Genomic DNA, 26396 nt, shown 5'->3' with positions numbered 1-26396 from the left:
TATCCTTCTCTTTCACTGAGCAAATTAGAGAGCCTTCATAGTCTCTTGTAAGAGCGTATTTGACCCTCTCTGCAAATCGATGAATCAACTTTTTATTACGGTCTCATACAACAAAAAGTTAATTCGATGACATATAGAGGAAACTGACTATTTTGTGCAAAATTAGACTTTAGAGGTGCTCATGTTTTGTGCATATGTCAGCATGTTGTTATGACAATAGTTCGAACACTAGTTATGAGTTAATAAAGTACATCCACGAGTAGAATGCATGAACTACCTCTACGCATTACGATCACCGTACTATCTTTGGTTCAAACTATCCTCAATACCATAAAGTGCATTAGTCTGTTTGTCGGATCACCATAGAGTTCCTATAAATATTTTTTTTGGCAGAGAGGAAGAAGGACGTGAGTGCTTTATTTCAACTTTTTACAAATATTGCAGACTCATGGAGCGCAGCAGAGCAGAACAGACGGAACAGACGAGAGCACAACCAAACACTCATACACATTAAAAAAAAAGCACGTTTCTAGAGGCAAATGTCAGGAAAATACAATCATGAAATATAATAAAGTTAGCAAACTGCATTTCATGCGGATGGATATCGCTACTGTGTAAAAATCCGAACACACACTGAAAGTGAAAGTATACAATCAGGGCAACGAAGCTGACTCCATATAAAATTAATCTTAATCGAATAAGTACTTAAAAATGAGTCCAAGTAAGGGGGACCTAGGGTTTCGATCTTTTTTCTTTTATTTGTTTTTGGGCTTGTCTGTGGAATAAAAGCGTATTGTCTTTTTAAGGTCTGTAACAATTGAACGTACTATTTTGGTCGGATTTTAGGAACTCTACTGGATCCATCCGTCTCTTTATTCACTTCATAGCTCCACTACCACGTGTATGAAATACATACTTTTCCCCCTAGAACATGCGGCAAAAACTCTTGAGCTTGGTTTCACATTATCCTAATCAAATGTTTGAATCATTCCGTGACTTGGGATTGTGATGAGTGAGAGAAATGACCTCTATATCCTAACTTAGCAAAAAAAGACATCTATATCCCATAATTAAATATTTCTGAATTTTTTAAATAAAAATAATTTCGAAAATAAAAAAGATTGAATTGGGACTGGGTGAGGGGCGTTGGTTGCCTGGCGCCGGCGACCACCGCCCTGTCGAGTTCACCGGCGACCTCGACTGGAGCAATGGTGGCCGGCATCAAACCGCCACCATCCTAGTATCATCTCTTTCTCTCTCTTCACTCGAAGAGAGAGAGGAAAGATCGAGGTTGCCGTGGTCCAATTCCGGCCACCACAGCTCCAATCAAAGTCGTCGGTCAGCAAAATAGTGACCAACAACCTTGATTGGGACTATGGTGGTTAGAATCGAGCCACCACAGTCCCGACCTATCCTCTTTCTCTCTCTCCAAGTGAAGAGAGAGAAAGAAATAATATTGGCGCAATGATGGCCACCACTGCCCTAGCGAGGTAGGCAACGACCTCTAGGTTCGACGACGACCTTGACGGGGGTGGTGATGGTTAGCGTTCGGGCCCAAGTACCCCTCTCTAGTGGCAACTTCAATTGGAAAAAAAGAAAAAAAAATTAAGGATGGTAGATTTTGAAAATTTGAAACAAGGACAAGGGCATTTTCGTCTTTCCATGCAAAATACTATCCCAATTCACTCTTATACCACCCCTAATTGGGATTAGATCCTCAATTGTTATATTCCGATGAATCCCAAACCCAATCCCCATATCGGCACCAAACGGTTTTAGAATATTAGAAATCCTATCCCACTCTTTATCCTGACGACCAAACGTGGCCTTATATATAAACTGGCAGTCATGTATATATATATCATCCGAATATATTATTACTTTCGAATATATGTTTTCGAAGCTCGACCTAACGCAAGATGAAAGACAGATAGACCATAGAATACTTTCCATGCGGTAATTCTTTACCCATGCCTAAGTGGGGAGGATACGATCAGCGATTACCAGCTAGGAAAAGGATGCACACTATGATGTATGGCCTGTCCTTGTCACTGGCTAGACAATTAATAAGAGGCATGCTGGCTATGTCTTGCATATATGTAAATTCATCTTGCTATACCCATATGTAAGCTCATCTTCAACGCAAGACTATTCAAGTTGAATATAAGAATATTGTGAATGAAAAAAATTTATACAGTGAGAATTTTACTTATTTTATGGATTGACCCAGCTCGAACTAGATTAGTCGGAATCGGACGGCCTGTTGGACTAGCAGATACAAGGGTACTATATCGAGTTTGCAATTGGATGAAAACTCTGCTATCTTTTCCACGTGCACCAGGCAGATCGATTGAGGCGACTTAGATCCTAGCTAGCTAGACCAAGAGGTTAAGCAAATTAACAAAGGGAACAGCTAGCTTTATGTATTGAACATGTGAATCGGCCGCCACAAGGAAAAAAGAGAGATTAGAGAGGAAGAGCTTAATTGAATATTTGAACATATAATTAATTCATTATTGGATTAATTACCTCAAAAAATATAAATTTTTTATATTTTATCAATTCTAGTACGGAATTTTTTTTTGACCTAAAAATATACAAACTATCAAATTGATATCAATATTATTACGACATCATCTTTTTGGTGAGGCCTCAACGGCTGTCACTACCCCTCAATTGAGGTAGCCTGTGATGATATATGTTTCCGTCAAATCCAATTGTGGGGTGGTGTCTGTTGATGAGGCTCTCGCCGCCATCTTTTCTTTCTCGAATTTACTCTTTTTTTTTCTTTTTTTCTTTTTTAATTCGAGTAATAAGGGCCTCACTGGAGGCTACCACCGCCCTTTAGAGTTGCTAGCGACTACCGAGGTGTCCGGTTACCCCGATCGAGGATGGTGGCCAAGAATTCCCGTTTAAATTAACGAAAAAGTTATCGTGTGCTAATATTGATATCAAATTGATATTTTGTATATTTTTACATGAATAAAAAAAGTTCATTCTAAAATTGATAAAATGTAAAAAGTTTTTTTTAGGTAATTAACCCAAATTAATCCCTCATGTTCTCTTTATGTGGTCCCTCAATTGTTGTCTCTTCTACCCCTCAGAGTTCAAAAGCTTAAAACCGCACTGCCTCTCTGTTTTTCTTTTAATTTACCATATTGCCATATAAAACGTTATCAATCAAATTTATTAGATAATCTCGAGATAACACATTTAAATTTAATTTTGTTTATTTTCTTGGTTTCTGGTATATATATAAATTTTAATTATATATATATATATCGCGAACGAGGGACTGATCGATTAAATCTGCTTGGAATTTTCTTATTCAATTTTTATGGGGATATTTGTTTCCTTTCATGTTCTTCCTTTTGTATGTCTATCATTTGTCACCATCGTGCATGCACTCGTGAATGGCTGATTCCTTTCAATGTCGACGATCTCTTCTCTCTCTCTCTCTCTCTCTCTCACAACTTTTGGGTTTCACACAAATCTATTGAGTAAATATTAAATGAGTATTACTCATCCACTTGAATACGTAATATCCAATTAGAATATTCGAAAGTGAGAATCTGACCACACAATAAATCAATAGATTCTCACTTACAAGTATTTTGATTAATTTTTATTAATCCAAGAAAATGAATAATACTCATTAAATATTTTTTCAAATCTCCCCTTTAATGTATACATGTAGCAGCAACTTAATTATTATAATTATTAATTATTAATTTCTCCAAATATTTTTCTACCGAAAAAGTTCCAATTATTTCCTTTTTATTTTCCCAAAAAAAAAAGCTTACCATGCTCGTGAGTTTTCCACACTAATAATTAATGATATCTATATCAGCCTCTCATTTGAGCGGAAGATATACGGAATAATAATTAATATGGGTTGGTTCAAACAGATCAATGCTTATTCTCTCTAAAGAATATCTCAGGTTAGTATTTTATGAACAAAGAAAATTCTGATTGGGAGAATTTCACCTCTTAATAAGCCGATACGGCTTAAATTGAATTATTCGAAGACTATTGAACTTCTTAATATCACGGTACACACCAAAAAATTATATCGAAATAATATAATGATACTATATATAGATATATGCAGGTTTGCTATTTATGTGAGAACTTTCTTAATTTTACTAGCAGATATGAAATGAAAATTAGAGCTGCAGCCTACAAGTTATAGATTAACCAGTAATTAAGTGCAATGGTACATATCATATGTAACTAGGGTTTCGGCGAAGATCGTATGTATGATGATGTATGTATTCAACATATTTGATGCGCTCCGACGAGTTTCTTGATGTCCTTCCTGCTGCTTATTGCATTGTCATCTCTCTTCGTGGGTTGGAAATACACAATATCAATTGGGGATCGCATAAACTAATGGTGCATGGTTGAGGTCACAATCAACGCCGTCATATCGGCACATAATTTACAATGCTCTGTCTCAATTATTTTATTTGCGCCCTTCGTACTTTGATATGAAGTTACAATCTCTAAAAGTAAAAGAAAAAAGATCTCTCCTAATCTCCTACAGAATCCACTTCTCTTAAGAAAGATGAATAAATTATTACCGAAGCCTGTGAAGTTTGGGCACGAACTATTCATAACACATGAACTTGACTATATACATATATATACATAGAATAACTAATCTTTGCTTTGACATGGAAAGGAATTAGAATATGAAATTACAATATATTTCAGTGAAATAATTACGGACTAAATATTAATTCATTTATATTTTTATCTTTTGCCGATTGATGCAAAAATAAAATAAAATCTCCATGATAATTAATTAGTGTAAGAGAAAGAGATATGATGAAATGAAAAAAGTGACCCGTACTATTGATGATTGAGATAGGAGGAGGAGGAGTTGTAGTAATAATAGAGATCCGCCTGTCCATTTATGGGTGACTTTGTGCTGGTGGAAGTGTTCAATTTGGGGACAGTGCTAAGACAAGCCACTTCCAATTTGCATGAAAGAAAGCGATTAATCGATATCAATAAAATAATTAATAAATAGAGCGCCATTGGTGTCTCCTCTCGCTTTTTCAGTTATTCGGAAACCAATCCGTTAATCATTATCAATATAACAGACATATCAATTCTCAAAGATGCGTTTGCTGCATTTATATAGTTATATCGATGGATGTAACTACTTACGCGAAAAGACTAATAACATATATATCGTGTTGCTGTCTATGGTAAGATCACACCGGTTGGATCTTAAGCAAGAAACATAAGAGAGAACCGATATCGGTGTTATTACGTGTACGTGTCCGGGAAGTGGTAATATACTAATAATGGAGAAACGATAATTAGCAATTGGTGAGAAAAGGACGAAAGCATGTCATCCCAATCATTCCCCAATTTTTTTTTATTATTTTTTTTTTGCTTCACAAAACACAAAAATCCCATTAATGGAGATGGATGGGATGTGTAAACTCTCAAGCTCTCAAAGCAAATAGGGAAAAGTGAATGAATGCTCCTTGCAAAGGGTCAAAAGACTTTGAGTCCATTGTTGTGTCTGTGCTAACTTTTCCCCTCCCACCAGGACATCCCACCGACGTCATTCGTGACCCTTTTCCAATGGACGTTTGCCGGTTTGCCTCAACAGCCTCACATGGATGGCTCGTGGAATCGATACACCGGCTCTTCTATGATGGGATCTGATCATCGATATTATTAGGAACAGGATATTCCGTGTCGATCTATACCGATGTGAACAAGACACGGAACGCCTTCTGGTTTTTGTAAAGAGCTAGCTCGGTTGACGTGGACAACTTCTGGGCCATTTGTGGGCAGGGTCCCGGAACGTGATCCTAGAAAGTGCAATAGGGCGCCTGATTCGTGTAGTTGAATCGCATGGCCAAAGTTTGGCTCCATCAAGATAGAACTAGCTGTTTCAAATTTTAGATAGTTTCTCCACTAAAGTTGCGCTTTGGTACCTCAGAATGGAATTCTATGGGTATATGATCATTTCACTCCATTTGCTCTCTATAATGAGATGGAAAGAGCATTCCACTTTTATAATCATTCCTTCATAAAACTTAAGTAATACTTATTCCATCATTCCAAGTAAATTTCATACAAGTATCATATATTTTCTTTTAAACTCCTATATCTAAATTCATACATATATTAACATCTTATTAAATAAGTTCTTTTTTAGAAAAAAAAAATTGATCTCCTTTGTTTGTTCAAATTCAACACAAAAAAAGAGTACGTGTATTCTCTCGATATAATTATATTTCTCCATATAAAACTCATTTTATTTTATTTCGTTGTACCAAACGTGACCCAATAGTACTACACTACTACTAGCACTATCCATCACAATGAAAAGGTCTATATTGCACATTCCGTGAAACTTCGAGGACTTAGTTGAACAGAATTGAAAGTTGAGATCTAGAGACGAGAAAGAACAAATGGTTGGGACCAAATTTGAACTTGTCTCAAAATTAAGTTTCTAGGATTGGGGCCCGATTTTAGGAATGTTGTGAATGGCCCTTTCGTCATTGAGCCCTCCATAGCCCACAAAAGTTTATTCACGTATCTATATAGTAAAATCAGTTGGATGCAAGCAATATTATTCCCGTCTCACAGGTCCAGCGCCGATGGCTTTACGACGCTCAGAGATGGTGTCAATGTATTGGTTTGATATGAACAAGTTCTTATCTTCAACGATATGCAAAGGTATTGTTTCCGGAGTTTTTTCCGATGGCACAGATACACATAGTTTTGAACTCCGGCAAACACCACCACCTGAAGAGGCAGTTGAAACAACAGACAGACATTACCGCATTTTTCGTCGATTGAAAAGATATGCGTTATCAACAGAATCTTACCAGGAAAGAAATTACAATCGAATCGACATTAAGAGTACGAATGAGCTGTCCAATTGGTCTCTTATGACAAGAAATTCTTTCTTGATTAAAGAACACAATGAATCACATAGAAGATGGTACAAAAGAATAATTCATTTGTCTATAATCCATATTACTTGCTTAGCGAAAAGAACCAGAGAAAATGAAAGAAGAAAAAATAGTCTCTTCCTGATGTTTTACAGTTGGAGGCTCGCCAGAAAAGATTGCCTGTCTGAACCACCGTCTGTCAGCCGTATAACAGTAACAGGCTTCCAAACAATAAGTTGCCTTTTCAATCGGAATGTGACCCTCTGGGCAACTGAGTGAACTCCTGCTTTCTAATTCAGAAGTGAATTGATACAACCTCCTATTGAATCTACCAAAACTGAGCAGAATCATTGGTTCTTCAAGATTTTCACGGTTGTCACTCCATCAGATGCCAATTCTTTGGCAACATAAAATTGAACAAAACTTCTGCAGGAGGATGCTTTCTGAATCCTACAGGTTCGAATGGTTCGGTTAGCAGGACTTATGTCAGTCACGGACTTATGTTGCAGTCACTGAAGATCTGTTCCTTCCAGTTCAAAGACCTCTTCCAATAGTCCTTGTACTTAGGGATTCCTAGCTCAAGCCAAGGCTTCATGTTCCCATTGTAATGCAGAACAGCTGCCCTTTTCACATCAGACATTTCCAGGCCGTAATCATGTCCCAATCCTGAGAGCATCCATGAACTATCAAGGGTGTAAATTTGGTCCTGAAAAGTTAGGAGAGTTGCACCCAACATGGCGGACTCAACAGACCCTTCCGCCCTGTTCAACTGCTTGTCATGCCAAATAAGAGGAATAAAAAATGAATTATTGAAGCTCGTAACACACTTGACTAAAACAAGGAAAGGTAATATTTGATCAATTAAAACAGAAGGAACAACACACCTGTCATAAGGTGGACTGAAGTAAATATATTTACCAATGAAAAATGTAATAAGAAGCAGATAAAAATTTCACCTGCTGTAGAAGACCTTGATAAGTTTCACTGAGCTTCAGGTCTCTCCATCTTGACAGATCAATGACATTTAGACCCGACATCCAAGCACAAGAGTTTTGGTCTAAAATTCTTTCACCCAGAAAGCTCCGGAGCTGACCCAATCTCACTGCACATGACTGCACAGCACCATTCACTTTTCCTCCAATATTGAGGTCCCACAGGGATGTCAAGTCTCTCCGAACAACCACGTCATCATCCAGAACCACGATCTTCTCTAAGTTCGGGAATATCTCAGGAAGGAGAAAGTGTGAATTTGAAAAAGTAGACAAGTATTGAGTTCTCATCTTGAGAGTATCTTGACCGTCAACAATGTGAAAAGAAACGCGGAACTCATTGGGCAAGGACAGAGAATTTTCTTTATCTTGAAGTTCGAGTTTTTCGATATTCAACACTTGAACCGTGGCTTCCCTATAAGTTTTGCCAGAGAACCACCGCTCAATCGCGTAGAAATTCTCTTGATCTGTCAGCACGTGAAAAACCAAGTTTCTACTTTCCTGAAATGTCCACAGCAAGAGTAAAATAACAACAATGAGTGCAAATGCTGCCCCCATTTATACGCCAAAGCTCATCGACGGATGGAAAGGAAGTTACCTTAGCATGCGAAACGGTTGAGTTAATCACTACTGATGATGCAAGTACATTTTTTGAGAATATGACAAAGTGGTGCAATGATGGGTCCGAATATTTCTCCTCATCAGGGACTTTCAGATCTTCGGGGGATCTAAAATAATCCACAGTTAGCCTCATCGATAGGCAGTGAAGGCTTTTCGGAATTGTCTGGACCGCAAGCTGGTGAAGGAAGGCACTCTGCTTCATATGAAAATTAGCTTCATCTTCAGTTAAATCTAATAGTTGTCTGAATTTCTTCTCTACATTATGACACTCTACTGGACATGATTTAGCCTTGGCTATTGCAGTTTCCATCCTCTCCAGCTTCTTGTCTATCCTGAAAAGGAAGTTGGCAGCACACACTCAATTTGCTTAGCAAATCATCAGAATTCAGCAATTCATGAAATTAACTTGCAAGAAAAGTAATGATAAAGAGTCGTATGCCAAAGGTCACAGCACAGGGGAAAATGTCAACTTTACTAACATATCTACATTATCAGCTAACAGCAGACGCAGATTGATTCACAACTTACTGAGATGGAAGGTCAGAATCTACAGAAGATTCGCTGAGGACGCGCTCAAAATCTTGAATGTTTTGCTTTAGCTCAGCAGACAACTTATCTTGAACTGGAATTTTGGCAATGCTGGGAAAATATGCTCTAGCTACAAAAAGCCGGTCTTTCAATTTCTTCACCAAAGAATCCTTCACAACTTCTCTGTGTCGCTCACGCCAAAGGCAGTAGGCACCGAATCTCAACTCACAAGATTTCCCACTTTCATCAGCATTGCCTTTATTATGTTCCACCACTTTAACCGTCTGATCAACTCTAGTGGCCTGTGGAAGAAATCTGAACTATATTAACGGGGCCGCAGAATGACTAAAAGATGTAAATGTCAACAAAACCATAGCACAGGCCACTCAAATGCACACATACATTTGGACGTGAGGGTGCCGACTGTGAAGTACCTGTAGTTTAAACAGAAACAATGATTCCTTACTGGTAAGCCAAACTCAACATAAGGCAACAACCATCATGCCAGCAACAGTAGGGATGAAAAATAACCACACCTTTTTGTTGTTGACCCTCATGAGAGGGAACTCTATTGATGGTCTCTTTCTTGGATCCATTGGTCAAGTCTCCTTGCAGGTCCTGTCATAACAAGTGGAAACAAGATCAAGGGCATTAGCATTAATAAGGATCATGCAGTCAACCCTCAACTGCACCTGATTCGTACGATGATTCTAAAATTCTCTGTGACAAGCATAAGAATAATAAACATGCTTGGGGAAGCAGAACTGGAAGCTAGACTTCTAAAGAAGAGCTTTATATTGCCAAAAATTGCCAACAGCTCTGTTGGCAAAGGTAGATTCAAATGAAAAGAATGATCCTATGGTTCCAAAGGACTTCTTGAAGAACTTCCCAAAGCAAGAGAGTTCCAATGTATGAGCAAAAATATCAGAAAGATCCAAGCAGAAGTATGATCTTCTCAAGCAAGTTCTACAACTACCAAATGAAAGAACCACTTGCATGTGAAAGTGCGAAATTATAGACGACGAAATGTTATACTTTCATCCAGCAGCCCATAGAAGCATATATTCCAATTGTAACAATAAAGAGCTGCATAGAACAAGATGGTTTGATCTAGCATAAACACAAAAGAGAGATATATCAAGAACTGAGTAGTCAGTTATTCCATAGCCGTGAATCTATTAAATTTTTATTGAGACTGGCAATGACAATCGATGAGTGAGTTAGAGGTAAGCCTCTTGCCACTTATACGAACTGCATGCCTTGCCTCATGAAAAAATGAAGGGGCACCTTCATTTCATTCTCCTATCAACATTCCATTCACTCTAAATACCAAGATCACTAGAATGTGGCTAATCTAACTCCACACGAGGAAAGAATGTGCTCTAGTAATTAATCTCAGAAACCAGGGGAGCACCATAAAACCAGTCATGAATAGTTGAGAACTCATTCTCACTCTAAAGAATTAGTAGTTCACCTTAGACAGACTCGGCTCCAACTTCTTCATAAGCTCGTCCACGTGCTTAGTATGATCTTTCTGCATAAAGGGAAACAAAAGAAAAACAAATCTGTAAATGCATATGTCTTCGATATCACAGAGCTTTTTAGTCTTTTCAATAATACCAGTTTCTGGCGAAGAAAAACTATATACACGAATAGCAAAGAAAAAAAAAAAAGCAGAAGAGCATCACGAACATCGGATCTGATCCAGACAGGGGGAGCAATCTACTGAAAGTCCCTACCTTTGGTGGAGTCTGAATCCCATTACTGTCGATGCTGTACTTTTCGGAGCTCCGATGAACACCCTGATTCAAATTCGCAACAAGAAATCACATATATCGATATCGGCAACTGAAGCCTCGTTCGAAAGCATACAATCGACGAAGATGAAGAAGAGTTTAAAGTTCTTACTGGAACTGAATTATGCTGGTGGTCAGACGCAAAACCTGAGAAGAGAGAATGCCGTTAAGAGGCCATAAGTATAACAGATCAGACATGGAAATGGAAGATCAATGCTTGATGATGCGGAAATGCGAATCGAAAGAGAAACGGCGTAAGATTGAGTTGGCTGAGAGAGATCTCAGCAGAGCATTGCGAGATGGCGGGCGAGTCTGGTTACCGGCAGTTGGAGCAGAGAGAATGATGCCGTTGTGGAGGCCGAGCAAGAAGCCGAGAGGGACGAGCATTGAGAGGATGATAATGAGGCCCAACACGGCGATTGCTAGGCCCCTCCACCGCCGCTTCCCGCCGGAGCCCCCGGCGCCGCCTCCTCCGCCCTTCATCCCCGCCGTCTCCTTCTCTCCGATCTGTCTACCTCATGATCTCGCAACCAGTGAAACCGTAGATAAACCTCTCACCCCCTGAGACGTGCTTCCGCTGTCTTCGGCTGTCCTTCGATGGAGATCGCAGTGGAACGAACTCGAACTGAGAGAGAGAGAGAGAGAGACAGCACGTGAGGTAAATAGCAATGGTGTCCCGGTTGCTGTTTTCCTGTTTCTGTTGGATGCTGTCGGGTTGGATCCAGGTCAATTGGGCTGCCACTTGTCATCATCTCATTGGTCATCCAGCGGATCGGCAACCGGCTATGCATCCCGAACCTTACCGACTAGTGCTCATGAGTCGTGACACGAGGTGAAGGCATTCTTTGGGGCGGTCATGGTCGGGACCTAGTGTAGGACGGCGAGTGATTGAGGATCCTGTGATTTCCTAATCGGGTAAATACCTCTACGAAAATGGTAATCTTAGAATCGGGACCCTTTTCAGGCATTGTATAAGGACGTTGGACAAAATTGCACCAGGTCATAGGCCTCTTTTGTAACCGAAAAGAAAAGAAAATCGACAAATTGTACAGATCAATGAGCTTGGATGCGTGGTGTCTATTCGATCGTGCTGAACATAGTAAATTCATCTCCATACAATCTAATAATTATCATGTTTCTTGTTCCGTTACAACACCTATCAACCATTCATACAAAAATCAGGAAAAAAGAACTGTAAGAGGAAACGGGAGAATGTGTAAGACTGTTTGAATGAGACACTTGAAATAGATGAGGACCGGGATCTACTTCGGCTCAATCTTGGAAGATATCGAATATCCGCCGCTATAATCGAAGGAGTTGCTGTTGTTGCTGTTGTTGCTGTCCCTCTTGGGCAGAGAATCATTACTGTAAGGATGCCTTGGGGCGCTCCCCCTGGGGACCCCGAAATCTGTGGCGGATGACGAAGCAGATGTTGAGTTCGTGCTTAGCCCGTCGTTCTGTAGGATGGACTCAATGGTCTTGACCACTTCACTCATTGTCGGGCGGTCTGATGCTGATTCCTCCACGCATTGCATCGCTAGTTCCAGGAACCTGCAGAAACCGAAGAGGTGTCCAGCGTTTCTTATTGCTGGGTCCACCTTGTCCTGCAGCCCATAGAGCTCGTTGTCGTTCTTGTCCATGGCCATGCGGACCTCCCGGACTATGTACTTTCCCTTCTCGATCGGTTGCCTGGCTGTTATCATCTCCAGCATGACCACCCCGAAGCTGTATACGTCGCTTTTCTCTGTTAACTGCTGGGTCATGTAGTATTCGGGATCCAGGTATCCCTGCAATCCAATCGGATCTTGGTTTACTAGCTGTTCAAATAGTTCAACACTATAACATAATATCATTAAGTAATGCCGGAGATACGGTCATACCAGTGTTCCTTTAACTTGAGTTGAAACGTGCCCCTTTTCACTGTCCGAGACCAGCTTAGACAAGCCGAAATCTGCAACTTTTGCAGTTAGGTTTTCGTCGAGGAGGATATTAGTTGACTTCACATCTCTATGGATGATCGGAGGGTTTGCAAGCTCATGGAGGTAAGCGAGTCCTCTGGCGGAGCCAAGAGCGATACGGAGTCTTCTCTTCCAATCGAGGTAGATTCCTGATTTTCCTGTGAGATTAGGTTACATGTTTGTAAGTGTCGTCCTAAGCTAACAGACACATTCAACATCCTTATTTTCCATCTGTTTAGGGCAATGCAATCAAGTTTTCGTGCTTCCATGGCAACCATTTTTCTTGTTTGCCAAGAAAGGTATAACAAAAACTTGCAACAGTTATTCCAATTTTCTTTATTGAGTAAGCTTTATTTTTGCGTGGCTATTCTTTTAAACAACCAGAGTCATGCTTACCCGATAAGCTCTCCCTTAGTGTTCCATTGGCCATGAACTCGTATATCAGCATCTGCTCTCCTTGTTCAAAGCAGAAGCCGACGAGCCCAACAAGATTCTTGTGATGGACTCTCGAGAGCAGCTCGATCTCGGTCTTAAACTCGAGCCCACCCTGCATCGATCCCTGCTGAGCTCTTTTAATTGCGATCATATGCCCGTCAGGAAGTATTCCTCGATACACCTGTGGCAAAGAAGAGAGGAACGATTTCCAATCAGCTCTGACCTTCTATGAGTCATCAGAAACTCGCAAGAAACTTCTTTGTTGAACTGCATCTTTTCCTTATGCCGAACACCTTAACCCAAAATTTACCTTGCCATAGCCTCCCGAGCCTATCGTGTTACTTTCTGAGAAATTATTCGTGCATTTCTTGAGCTCTTCATAAGAAAACCACCTTGCTCCCTTCAACTGAGGTGCGCCTCCGCTGTCTTTTCCGCTCGGCACCCAAGATGCTAGAATACGTATATAGGCCCGAGTGAGCCCAACATTTCCCAAAAAAAATTTATAACTCGCCGATATGTTAAGCTTATGAAAAGTAATGATTTTTCTGTTTATTTTACCAAATGGCCTGCTCATCCCAATTGCTTTCTCTGCACGCCTTTTCTGCCAATAAGCATATGTCCCTAACCCAACGAGGCCGAGCATCAACAACGTACAACTGATTGCAATCCCCGCTACTGCTCCTTTGCTGAGAGTTCTTTTATGAACTGAAATAGTTTGTTAGCCATTTTGTTGTCAGACTGCGATCTAAAATTAGAGTGCAGTATCAAAACTGGAAGAGATGGATCGGTGGAAAATGGAAAACGGGGTGGGAATGTATCAGCCATGAAATATTCGGACCGACTTATGTGGTGAGTCCATTTGATTCTGCTCCTATTCCTTTTGTAACAGAATTGGCCTGCCTGATTGTCTGTTTACCTGGAAAGACATATGGAGATGCGATGAAGTAATAGGGACCAAACTGTTTTGGCGGCTTGTAAGTTTGGTTACTCAAGTCAAAACCGATCCTCAATATCTCCGTCCTGTTGAAGAACTCTCCTGTGGATGGGAAAAAAGCAACACGCACTTGGAGGTAGTCGTCCACATTGAAGAAAGGGTTCTGCAGAGAGACTGAACCCGGAGGAAGCCCGAGCTTTGTCCACAGGGTCATTTCAAGTGAGTGGAACAAGTCAGCATTCGACACGTCCCTGAAAGAGGGTCCCCTAAAGTACAGGGTCCCCTCGAATGGGAAGGCACATTCACACCTCTGAGGGCTGAGCTTCTCATCAGGAGGGCAAGTCTTGGTCCCACAGCTCGCAAGGCTCGTGTTGTATGGCTTGTCTCCCTGTTGGACCTGGCAATAAGTCGGATTTGTGGCCGAAGTCTTACAAACAGGATTCCCGATCAACCTGAAGCACGTAACTTCATCACATGTTTTGTAGATTGAGTTGTATCGAGCATATTTTGATGACAAGCCTTGATGGAATATTTTTTTTTTTCTCATGAGCTGTCTCACATTAATGTATTTGTGTAGCCAGGAGAGCCCAGTGTTACAGATGAAATGTTGTTGTCTTGCAGATCGACGAGTGTCAGAAGTGGGCTGACTCCATCACTCATGTTCAAGTCACCCGAGAACACGTTGTTTCTCAGTTTCCTGAAACCCAAAATCGGCAATGATGCAGAAAAGACAGTACAGCTCCTGTGACAATGCAGAAAGATCAAATTTCCAAGATATGGTTGGGATATGGATTCGAACTTACACTTGCTGTAGTTGAGAAAATGTGAAGACCTTCTCCGCTATAGGCCCGAAAAGCGGTCCATACTCTATAACCCTGTAGACAATGAGATAAAAACTAATTTCCCCGTGGCAGCAATAATAGGAAGAAACTCTTTGAATGTTAACCCAAATATCCAGAAGTCTCACAGTGCCGTGAGCGATGGTAAGTTTGAGAACCAGTCAGGAGCAAGTGTTGGGTCGAAAGAGTTATTACTTAGGTCCCTGAATGAGAAAACGGTGAAAATGAGCAGGAAAAACAAAAAGTATTCCTCGTGAAAATGTGATTGCTGCAGCACTGATACTCACACGCTGTTGAGTGCGTTCATGTTACTCAAATCGGGCAGTGGGCCCTCTAGATTGTTGTAAGCCAAGTTCCTGGAAGAACGCAGAGCAATACAAGGGGAAGTTTCCATTCGTAAGATCATGGTAATAATGTGAAGCAAACGGCGAAAAAACTTTTATGTACCCACAGCTCTGTGACACTTGTGAGGTTGTTCAGATTAGATGGGACTTTGTCCTGCAGACCGTTCCTGTCCAGCCGACTGCTCACCATCAAAAGATTCAGCATCCGAAATAGAAAGGCAAGTTCCAGTTATTGGAAGAGTCCTGTATTCTGAATTTGAAAAAAGAAAGAGAGATTTTGAGAGAAGTGATTCGTGTACTCACAGGACCTCTAGTGTCTGAACAGATCCTAATGATGTTGGGATAGTCCCGTTCAATTGATTACCATCGAACAACCTGTTTCACGATAAGTTATAAGATTAACAGTAAAAGCGTATAATTAGATAGAATAAGTTCAATGTAGACCCTTACACCAAAACAAAGAAAAAGTACAATGTATACATAGTCACGGAATGTGAACTCACACATGTATGAGGATCATATCAGGGCCAAATAGTTTCTCCGAAATGGGACCTGTGAGCTGGTTCTTGTTAAGGTGGCTGAAAGAAGCAATAATATCAGGCACATATCAGTGTTTTCAGTATTGTAGCTAGACGCCCGGGAAGTAGGTAGAATCCTACACAAACTACTCAAAAGGCAACAATGCAACAAGGCATTGTCACTGGCAGAGCGGCCTTCATAGCACTATATATTTGAGAAGTGCCACTGCGACTTATAATAAATCACGGAAAAAAGAAGAGAGAAATGCGTACAAGTGCTTTGCCAATTTGAGTTGATCCAAGCCCGGGGAAACAGGTATAGGTCCAGTCAACTGATTATCGGCCAAGTCGAGCCAATAGAGTTTGAACAGGCTTCCCAGAGAAGGCGGTATACGCCCAGTCAATTTATTTGAGTTGAGAGCCCTGAACAGAAAAGACAGGAAAGCATTCGACTTAACAAGGAGATCAGGGGGACAGTGTGTACAATATACATAATCTCCATACGAGTCCATCGAATCTTACAAGAACGTTAGCTCTGTAAGTTTGCCTAGCTCATTAGGGATGGTGCCACTAAAGCCGCAACCGGCTAAGATTCTGGAGAAGCAATGCGGAAAGTTTTTATGAGAAAGGAACCTATAAATACAGAAACCACGAGAAATGTTAAGGAGGTTTCTGATTGATGTTGTTACAGTATGTTCAGGTTCTTCAGGTCTCCTAGTCGGGGAGAGATGGGACCAGTGAGATCCTTGTTGGACGATAGATCCCTGCAAAACGACATTGTTCAGGACACTGAAAAATTTAACTTTCCCATCAGAAGTTTCCAATAAGTACCGCTGTTGATGACTCACAGAGATCTTAGTTCCGAGAGTCCACCTATGTCCCCGCTCAGCTGCCCTTTGATGCCGAGGCTCGATAACCCCCTAAGATGCATCAATCCGTCAAAATAATCCTGCCACCATCAAATTGCAAAGGACAAAAAGGAAAATGACAAGTAATTCGCCTTCGGTTTGTAGACACTCACAGAGCGGTGACCCTCGAGTTATTGCAGGTGACACCATCCCAGGGGCTTCCGCAAGGATCATCAGACCTTCCCCAGTTAGGTGGAGTGTTAAGCCATGAACCTCTTAGAGATTGAAGTACAGCAGCTGCAATGAAAGCAAAAGGCTTTACGAGGCAACAAGAAACTCGATCGCTAGCTAATGTTTTTCAGTTGTCCCGAGCAGATTTCTGATAAGATGTAATGCGAACCAAGGACATAAGCTCTGGTATAGGAGGGTTTTTGAGAACATCATAGAACTTCCACCTAAGTTCTTATGTCTTGTTTTCTCAGTTCGTTCTTCCCTTTCGATGTGCAATTGATGAAAAAATCAGAGCATGTACTGGCACAAGGGAGCTTTTAGTTGGCTGTACTTACGCTACAAACGTGCATGTGCAAGAGCAACAAAGCATTAACATAATGAACATGAGGAAGAATGAGACTCTGAAATAACAAAATAGCAGCAACTCACCATCTTGAGGATCCGTGGCAGAGCTGCCAGCATGAAATCCCGAGTAAAGGACGGCCAAGGAAAGTAGCAACTTCACGGAGAGCACCATTAGAGGCTTTTTCCCTCTGTATGGATTCGAAAAAACTCCTCGCCAGAAACCCGACTCCGCAAATAGGCCACACTTCAGTACATCACTACCTCATCACTGAAACTGAGGAAAGGGGAGCAGGGCAAAAGGGCATAGCCTTCGAAGCATTAAACATCTCAAAGACCACAAGAGGAAAGGGATGACTGGTTCTTTTTGGGTTTAGTTGCTTGTCTTTGGAAATGAGTTCCTTTCCTTTGACGCCGATCAAGAGAACCCCACCATCATTCTTCCACCATTAGTGCCCACAAACAGGTCCCCATCATCATAATAGTAATAACCAAAGCATGACCATAATAATAAACACAACTTAAATAGAAAAATAATGAAAAGACAACATTGTACTGATTTCTCCGCCCGATTTGCAGGAGTGGGACAAAAAGGTGAAGCTAACAATAATCATATTTTAGTGAAATGGAAGGAAAGGCAATGTGGCATCTTTTTGAGGCTATTGGTTATTTATTAATCGTGCAGTCTGATGTTATCATTGGTTTCAACCCATGTAAGCTATGCTCATTCATTCCTCAATGCCACCTTTTCTCTCCCTGATATCAAGTCAAATATGATTTAATTAATTGTTTAATACATTGTCGTCGCAGATTTGTGTGTCATTAACAAACCTACGGTTTGCCTTGCAAGTACAGCAACATTGGCACTGTATTTGGTTGGAATAAAAGGGGAAAGATTTCCTTTCTGTCAAGTAACAGCTATGTCGTTGTACATCATGGCCCGACGGTCTAAGTGTTCAATGCAGTGGGGAATATCTGCTGAAATTTATGATGGAATTAAAACTCTCGGGCTCAAACTCCGGAGACGTCTACCCTCACCGACTTGACATTTTTCAGGTAATTTGCAGCCGCATATGGTTCCGAATGAGATCCTTTGAACATTCTATGCTTGCAAGGGCCTGACATTGAACAAAAGACCAAATTTGAAGAGACAAAAGTTTAAGAAAACTGAGGTCGGCGAGAAATGGGACAAAAGAGTAGGGGAGAAATCCAACATACATACAGAAATTCGGGAATATAGAATTGAATTAATAAGAGAAAATAAATTTTGAATTTGACTTCTTTTTGACACATGTAGTGGTCCAATACAAAGGAAAATCAACAAGGTATTGATTGAGCCGCGAGGAGTATCAATCAAGTAAGCAGGACACGAGTTCGAATACATGAAGCAAACTTGTTTGGAGGGAAGTAACATTAAATGCTCAATTTCGAGATCAGTGTCGTGGATACAGGCAGGAGGAATGATCCAGCTCGAACTTAACTGCATTATATGAGATGAAAATTCCAAAGGAGAAAAAATATTGAGATAATATACGTGAAAACGCGTTTTTGGTGGATGATTCTGTGTCCAAAAGCAACATTACAATTCATAATAGTTTATTATTAGGATGAGCTATTACGGAGTTGGCCGAATTATTAAAGGCCTTCGCAGAAAATGCAGACAGTTTTATCAATTCCGAATTCCGATTGGCTTTCTGATTATATAATCGACGACAAGGTTGAGAAGGGCAAACAAGGTGTCCCCTCCTTTCCTTTTCCTTCGTATCCAAACAAAACATAAAAATTTACAGCATTAAAAAAAAAAAAAGGTACCTTTAGGATCCACAAATTGATGAAAATCTCCACCCGGAATGGTTTGCAGCCCGGACGGTAGCTCATTGGACCGTAAATTACTGATTCTGGCCCATTATTGGGATGATAGGAAGTTCCCTCTCATTAGAAGACAGTAAACAACTAATTTACCCGGCAAGTCTACCAATTAACAGTATGTATGATAACATAAAGGCGATTCATTGGATTATTGGTACTCGGTTGATTCCTCGAACGTAATAACATGACAAAATCTTATGTATTTTTACGTATCGACCGTACTGTTAAAGAGATGATCATATGCTCTAGAACAAGATGGTAGGTTAAAAATCGAGGATCCGCATAGTTTGATTTTAGAGTTAAGTAGAGTTGAGTTTTGATTTTAATTTAATTGTAATGATTGTGTTGCTGAATTATGAGAAAAAAAGTGTGAAAATGTAATGAATAGTCGAGAGAATTTAGTATTAAAAATTGAATTGAATGGTTAAAAAATTTGAAGAAAAAGGAAAAAATAATGATTATATTGTTGACTTTTATTGTGTAGTGAGCAGAGTTAAAGTTAGAGTTAAAATTTTAAAAATCGACTATAAAACCAAACGGATGGCACGTCCAAATATAATCCTATTCAGAAATTTACCAGGTGATTACATAAACCAAAAGAAGACTTAACATATATCAAAAGAAAATTCTGAAACTCGGGCCCGTTTGGTTTCAGAGTTTGATTTTAGAATCATGATTTTGATTTTAACTACCCACTACACAACAAAAACACATGTTTCCCAAGTCAAATTTATAATACCATCTCATTTGTCATTTTCCACAATCAAAATCAAAATCAAAATCAAAGTTAATTTAACTCTGAAACCAAACGCACTCTTGAAGATTTGGCTAAGCCTATATAAAGACCACACAAATCCCTTCTCTTCTCACTGTGCCTCTTTCACATACAGCCTCATTAGAGAACATATGCTCATCTCTTACAAGCATGAGATCTTCTTCTTCATCTTTTTGGGGTTGTGATGACCTCGATATCTCTCTTTGTCCGAGAGAGACAATAAGAAAACTTGTTTTCGGCTCAATGCACAACTTTTCTGTCAAATTACGCTCCCCCTCATACGGGAGCATTTCCTGCCATATAAAGATATGAATTGAGCCGAAACCAGTTACATCGCCCTCGTTAAGCTATGCTTTTTTTTTATTTTTTATATCAAGATACAATTGTGTTGTTCTCCCAAGTAAAAAAAGATACAATTGTATTAATCAGAAGGAGACTTGACATACAGAAAAGGAAAACATAAAACCCTTGGATTGGTTAAGCCTATACCTATGAAAGATTTCTTATATTATCAGCAGCTCAAAATGTCCATATGTTTTTATGGATCTTCGTCTGCTTGGCTATAAACAAGAATGAAGGCTTCTTCTTCTTTGTCACATTTGTCATGATCGCGAGAGAGAGAGAGTTGCTCAACGCATAACCTTTCGTCAAAGGTCCGCTCAACCACATACACTGCTTTCACCGAACTGTACTTTTTATATCATCAATGCATTTATTAGCCCTTCCGCTAAATTTTTTATGTCGATAAATAATGTGGATTTTGACATTCCTATTCTTGTACAAAATATGTATATACATTCAATTAATAGCACATGTGATATTCTAATACACCTAGTATACAAAAAGTTCTATACAATTGCCTTCCATTGCCGTCCAACCTCACTAATATAAATCAGACTGATAAATTCGTTTGACTTCCAATATCTTAATTTTTCATTGCATACATCATTTCAAAGAATCTTTTTCGGTGATAGCAGGTCATCACGGGCTGACAAGGGGAATTGCGGTGAGCCGGCGTTGCTAGTTGAAATTTATGAAGATGTATGAGCAGTACATCTTTGACAATTTACTGACAGTTTAGATAGATCGCAATGCCAATGCCAATCAAGGCCATTCATCATTAGCTGTCTTATCAAAATTAGAGGTGAAGTATGGAGACACATTCGAAGAAAGCAAAATTGAAAAATACTGCGACTGGGTAAAGAGTGGGATCCCAGTAGAGCGATTGCCTAAAGCAAGTGGTCTGATGTGAGCAGGCGGAGAGTCAGAGTGGTGTGCGCCTGTAAGGAGATGCAATGAAGTAATGTGGACCGAACTGCTCTGGTGGCTTGAAAGTATGGTTAGAAAACTCATACCAATCCTCAGGAGCTCTGTACAATTGAAGAATTTCCCTGAGGGCGGGAAAAACGAGAACTGCACTCGGAGGTGGTTGTCCGCATTGAATAAGGGATTCTGCAGATAGACTGAACCAGGAGGAAGCCCAAGTTCTGTCCACCGGGTAGTCTCAAGCGCGTTGAACAAGTCTGCATTTGACACGTCCTGGACCCTAATGTGCAGAGTTCCTCATGGGGAAGGCGCAGTTGCACCTGGGACTGATCGCACATTGGGAGGACATGTGTAGGTCCCGAAGCTGGTGTGGTTCGTGGAGTATGGCATGCTGCCTTGTTGCTCCCAGCGAAAAGTCGGGTTCGAGTTCATCACGTGTCACGTAACAGAGAATATGATGTATGTCAGCTGTCGAGCATATATGGAAGACATAGGAACCAGGAGGGGTCTGACATTAATGTATTTGCAGTGTAGTAGGGGTAGCTAAGGGTTATGGATGAAATGTTGTTGTCCTGCAAATCAAGGAGCATCAACTGTGTTCGCTTACTCAGCTTGTCATGTTCAAGTGGCCGGAGAATGCATTGTTTCTCAACATCCTGAAACCCAACAAAATTGGCAATGACATGTATGGAGAAGTTTAGCAAGGTCACTGTTGACAGTACACAAAGTTTCATATGTTGGGTTTGTGATGAAAGATCCAACTTACATTTGCTGTAATGAGGAAGTGAAAAGATCTTCCCCGGTATAGTCCCCACTAGCAGTCCGTATTCTATAACCCTGTATACAGTTGGATTTTGATATAATGTATGTTATTCTACTAAGACTAATCAGATAAGAAATTTATCGAACGTTAATGCGGATGTTCACTTTCCTATTCTTGTTCCAACAGTGTACCTTCTCTTAAAGGCACATGTGATCCTTCGATACATTCAATTAAGAGAGAGGGTTTGATGCATTGGTACTATGGTTCTCAATTCAATTTGAGAATAATAGGTCTTGATTAGTTCGATTCTCACTAGTAGGATCTATGTTCTTAACTAATATATCTCTTTTTTCTTTATATTATACCCCAACTGGATTCACGATTCTTGTTCGTAATAGAAAAAGAATCAATTAATACCTTAATTCCATAACGACGACATATGACTTTGAAAGTCCTTTTGAACATTCTATGCTTGCAAATATATATCAAGGCGTATAAAATTGAACAGATTAAATTTGAAGCGAAAACTCCAAAAAAACTGATGTTGGCAAGAAACGGGTCACAAAAGAAGAGTCAGATGGGAGAATATTACAAAGACATAATTAAACGTAGAGAATTTCCGGGGGGTGTGTGCGGGTGAGAATCAATTAATTAAAATAACATGTTGAGTTTTCTGACATATGTTAATATCTGAAGATGTCCAATAAAAGGAAAAAAGAAAAAGAACAACATAAATCATAAATGAGAAGAAGTCATTTCGAGGTCTGCAAAAATATTTAAAAGGAAAAATTGGGATGATTTATTGTGGAAAAAGGCGTTTTCTGGACGATCCATCTTATGTCCAAGCGCTTGGGCCAAAAACATGTCCAAATGCGCAATTCGATTCATTAATTTTATTATTAGGATATGGGACACTAGACATTTGGTCTGAGTTTTGAAGGCCTTTGTAAAATATGTACATATATAGTTCCATTATTTTTCTATTTCTAGTCGGTTTTCTTATATAATCGAAGAAATAGAGTAGAAGGGCAAACAATGTGCCGGCTTTTCTCTACGCGTGACATGAAGGGACCTCCAACTCCACCATTACAGATCGAGGCCGTTCGAACAAACAAAATAAGGAGTTCCTATGACTGGCAGTCTTCTGAAGCAAGTAACCTTATTAAAAAGGCGGGGGTCATATTTTAGAACGTTTCGACTCCTAAGCTGCTGGTAAAAGTTTATCAAATGCAGTACTACACCTCGTCTATTAATTGAGATGTACGACCGTAGACAATTCACTGATAGTTCAGTTAGATAGATCGTAATGCCAATGCCAATCCAAGGCCATTCATCATTAGGTGTCTCGTCAACTTTCCTGGTGAAGTATGGAGCCGGAGTCCAAGAAAGCAAAACTGAAAAATACGGTTGCAGGGTAAAGAGATCCAATTGATCAGTTGCGTAAAGCAAGCTGTCTGATGTCAGTCGGAGGAGAGTTAGAGTGGCTTCCTGCCTTGTTGGACCCTGCAAAAAGTAGCATTTATGGTCGAAGTCTCGCAGATTGGGTTCCCCGTCAACCTGAAGCACGCAAATTCATCACCGTTCATGTAAATTAGAGAGTATACAATGAATTTTCAAGCATATTTAGATGACAAGAGTCAATGTGTTAAATGCAACTGGTCTCACATTAATGTATTTGCGTAGTAGGGGTAACCCAGCACTATGGATGAAATGTTGTTGTCCTGCAGATCAACTAGTGTCAACTCTGCGCTAACTCCGGTTGTTATGTTCAAGCTGCCTGAGAAGGCATTGTTTCGCAGCATCCTGAAACCCGAGAAAATCAGCAATCATATACAGAGTTCACATAGTTCATATTCCGAGGTGGGTTTGAGATCAAGGTTCCAACTCACACTTGCTGTAGGTGAGGAAGTGAAAAGATCTTCCCTGGTATAGTCCCCATAAGCGGTCCATATTCTATAACCCTGTGTACAGCAACATATAATGAATATAGTCATAGTAACTTTTATAAAGATGAAATTCATCGAATCTAACTCAAAAATGAATTTTGTAGAATGCTCACAGTGTCGTGAGCGATGGTAAATTTGAGAACCAATCAGGAGCAGGTGACGACTCGAAAGAGTTATTGCTCAAGTTCCTGACCATGAAATGAAGATATGCATAAGCATAAAAAATGGAATAGATTCCTCATAAATATGCGATTGCTGCGGCACTAATACTCACACGTAGCTAAGTGCATTCATGTTACTTAAGTCCGGCACTACACCATCTAGCTTGTTGTAAGCCAAGTTCCTGGAAGAACGCAGAGCCATTTCCAGGGAAATTTCAATTAGTATGACCAAAGAAAGAATGTGAAGCAGATGCCAAAAATAAATTGATATACGACTCACAGTTCTGTGAGAATCATCAGGTTCTTGAGATTAGATGGGACTTGCCCCGACAGAGCATTGCTATCGAGCCGACTGTTAAGAGTAAATACCGGTTAATGGAAGAGCTCTGAGCTCTGCATTAAGAAAAGAAAGAAAGATGAGAGGACAGCGGTTCCTTTACTCACAGGACCTGTAATGTCTGAACGTATCCTAGACTTGACGGGATAGGCCCGGTCAACATATTATTATCGAAATACCTGTAATGAAAAGGTATAAGAGTTCAAGTGTAGGATTACGTGAAAAAAGTATGCACCATAGACTAGGTCATGAGATGTGAACTCACACATCTGTCAGGATCATATCTGGGCTAAATAGTTGCTCTGGAATGGTACCTGAGAGCTGGTTCTTGTTTAAGTGCCTGAAAGTAACAAAATCAAACACATTTAAGCGATTTAAGCACTGCAGACATGGAGAAACGGGCAAAAATCCAATGCAAAAGATGCGACAAGGTGTTGTCACCGGCACTGGCAGCAGAATGGCCTTGCCAACACAATCTACTGATACGAGATGTGCTGCCACGACTTGAAGATAAAGTTAGGAATTGGAGGAGATAAAGAAAGAAAAGCGTACAAGTGTTTTGCATTCTTGAGTTGATCCAAGCCTGGAGAAACAGGTATTGGCCCACTCAATTGATTATCGGCCAAGTCGAGCCAATAGAGTTTGGACAGGTTACCCAGAGAAGGCGGTATGTGCCCATCTAATTTGTTTGAGTCGAGAGCCCTGAGCACAAAAGGAAAAAATGCATACGGCTTAGCAAGATCATCAAAGGGATGACATATGTAATATAATTGATCTCGATATAGTGTTGCGGATTCTTACAAGAAGGATAGCTCTGCAAGTTTGCCAAGCTTGTCGGGGATGCTACCAGTAAAGTTGCAACCGGCTAAGATCCCGAATGATGGAAATGGAGAAACTTCTCATAAGAAGCAAACAAGGGGAAAACATCTAATGATATGATGTTAAGGAGATTTCAATTGATGTTGTTACAGTATGTTCAGATTCTGTAGGTCTCCTAATCGGGGAGAGAGGGGACCGCTGAGATCCTTGTTGTTCGACAAATCCCTGCAGGATAACCGTTTGTTCAGGGTGAAGGAGAATTTGAACATTTTCTTCAGAAGTTGCTGGCAAGTACAGTTTATTTGATGACTCACAGACTTCTTAATTCGGTAAGTCCACCTATGTCCCCGCTGAGCTGTCCTTTAATGCGAAGACTCGATAACCCCCTGAGATGCATCGATCCATCATGATACTTCTTATATTCATTGACAGAAAAAGAACACTGCTGGAAACTAGTTAATCGGTTTATGGACACTTACAGAGCAGTGACCCTAGAGTTGTTGCAGGTGATGCCCTCCCAGAAGCCACCGCAAGGATCATCGGACTCTCCCCAGCTAGGTGGCGTGTTAAGCCATGAATCTCTCAGAGCCATAAGCACAGCAGCTGCAATTACAGCAAATAACTTTACTGTGAAACAAGAAACTCGACCACTGATTATCCAAACTATGCATCCATATTGACTCCGTTCACATGAGACTTCAAAAAGAATTACAGAAGGAGCAACTCACCATCTTGAGGATCCGTGAAAGAGCAGCCAGAGTGAAATCCCACGTAAAGTATGGCCAAGGAAAGCAGCATCCTCATCGAGGCCGCCATTAGAGTCTTTTTTTCCTGGTACAAACCCGAAAACACCTCGACAATACCTGACTTCTCAGACAGGCCTCACTTTAGCACATCATTGTATCAATGAAAGTAAGGAAGAGGGAAACAAGGCAAAAGAGCATTAACAATAAATAAAGAAGAATAAAATAATAAAATTCTACTGATTTATCCGCCCGATCTGCAGCAGGAGACAGGCCGGAGAAGCAAACAGTATATTATAGTCAATTGACTGTATTGCTTTGGTGGAAAATGGAAAAAAATTTCCCTTCTTTCAAGTAGTAGAAATGGGGTCATCGATGCGTTTATGTTTCTGGGCAGTGCAGAACATC

General features: G+C 40.2%; 3 protein-coding genes across 3 annotated transcripts; all 3 read right to left on the bottom strand.

Annotated features, from left to right (window-relative positions):
• Nucleotides 1–6864: 6864 nt before the first annotated feature.
• On the bottom strand, nt 6865–11520 carry LOC116206863 (probable galacturonosyltransferase 7). The gene is made up of 10 exons (XM_031539689.1): nt 11181–11520; nt 10973–11007; nt 10804–10866; nt 10539–10598; nt 9601–9682; nt 9467–9498; nt 9065–9366; nt 8514–8868; nt 7883–8416; nt 6865–7695 (listed from the first exon to the last, which is right to left on the bottom strand). Exons 1-10 carry the CDS (start codon nt 11341–11343, stop codon nt 7417–7419), a joined length of 1905 nt encoding a protein of 634 aa, XP_031395549.1. The 5' UTR covers nt 11344–11520; the 3' UTR covers nt 6865–7416.
• Nucleotides 11521–11919: 399 nt separating this feature from the next.
• Nucleotides 11920–17760, bottom strand: LOC116206861 (probable leucine-rich repeat receptor-like protein kinase At5g49770). Its single transcript, XM_031539686.1, has 19 exons — nt 17397–17760; nt 16910–17033; nt 16737–16808; nt 16578–16652; nt 16411–16482; nt 16162–16311; nt 15874–15948; nt 15674–15745; nt 15478–15549; nt 15314–15382; nt 15155–15229; nt 14991–15062; nt 14747–14884; nt 14170–14639; nt 13812–13958; nt 13564–13703; nt 13215–13434; nt 12741–12976; nt 11920–12647 (listed from the first exon to the last, which is right to left on the bottom strand). The coding sequence occupies exons 1-19, from the start codon at nt 17482–17484 to the stop codon at nt 12123–12125; spliced, it is 2892 nt and encodes a 963-aa protein (XP_031395546.1). The 5' UTR covers nt 17485–17760; the 3' UTR covers nt 11920–12122.
• A 5168-nt stretch (nt 17761–22928) lies between these two features.
• On the bottom strand, nt 22929–26061 carry LOC116207973 (probable leucine-rich repeat receptor-like protein kinase At5g49770). The gene is made up of 13 exons (XM_031541121.1): nt 25974–26061; nt 25725–25848; nt 25442–25470; nt 25228–25321; nt 24979–25128; nt 24692–24766; nt 24534–24605; nt 24370–24441; nt 24203–24271; nt 24042–24116; nt 23872–23943; nt 23648–23785; nt 22929–23539 (listed from the first exon to the last, which is right to left on the bottom strand). The coding sequence occupies exons 1-13, from the start codon at nt 26059–26061 to the stop codon at nt 23458–23460; spliced, it is 1140 nt and encodes a 379-aa protein (XP_031396981.1). The 3' UTR covers nt 22929–23457.
• Nucleotides 26062–26396: the final 335 nt, after the last annotated feature.

This window comes from Punica granatum, chromosome 5, assembly GCF_007655135.1.
Source record: "Punica granatum isolate Tunisia-2019 chromosome 5, ASM765513v2, whole genome shotgun sequence".
NCBI lineage: Eukaryota > Viridiplantae > Streptophyta > Magnoliopsida > Myrtales > Lythraceae > Punica > Punica granatum.
This window is presented reverse-complemented; position numbering and strand designations above follow the sequence as displayed.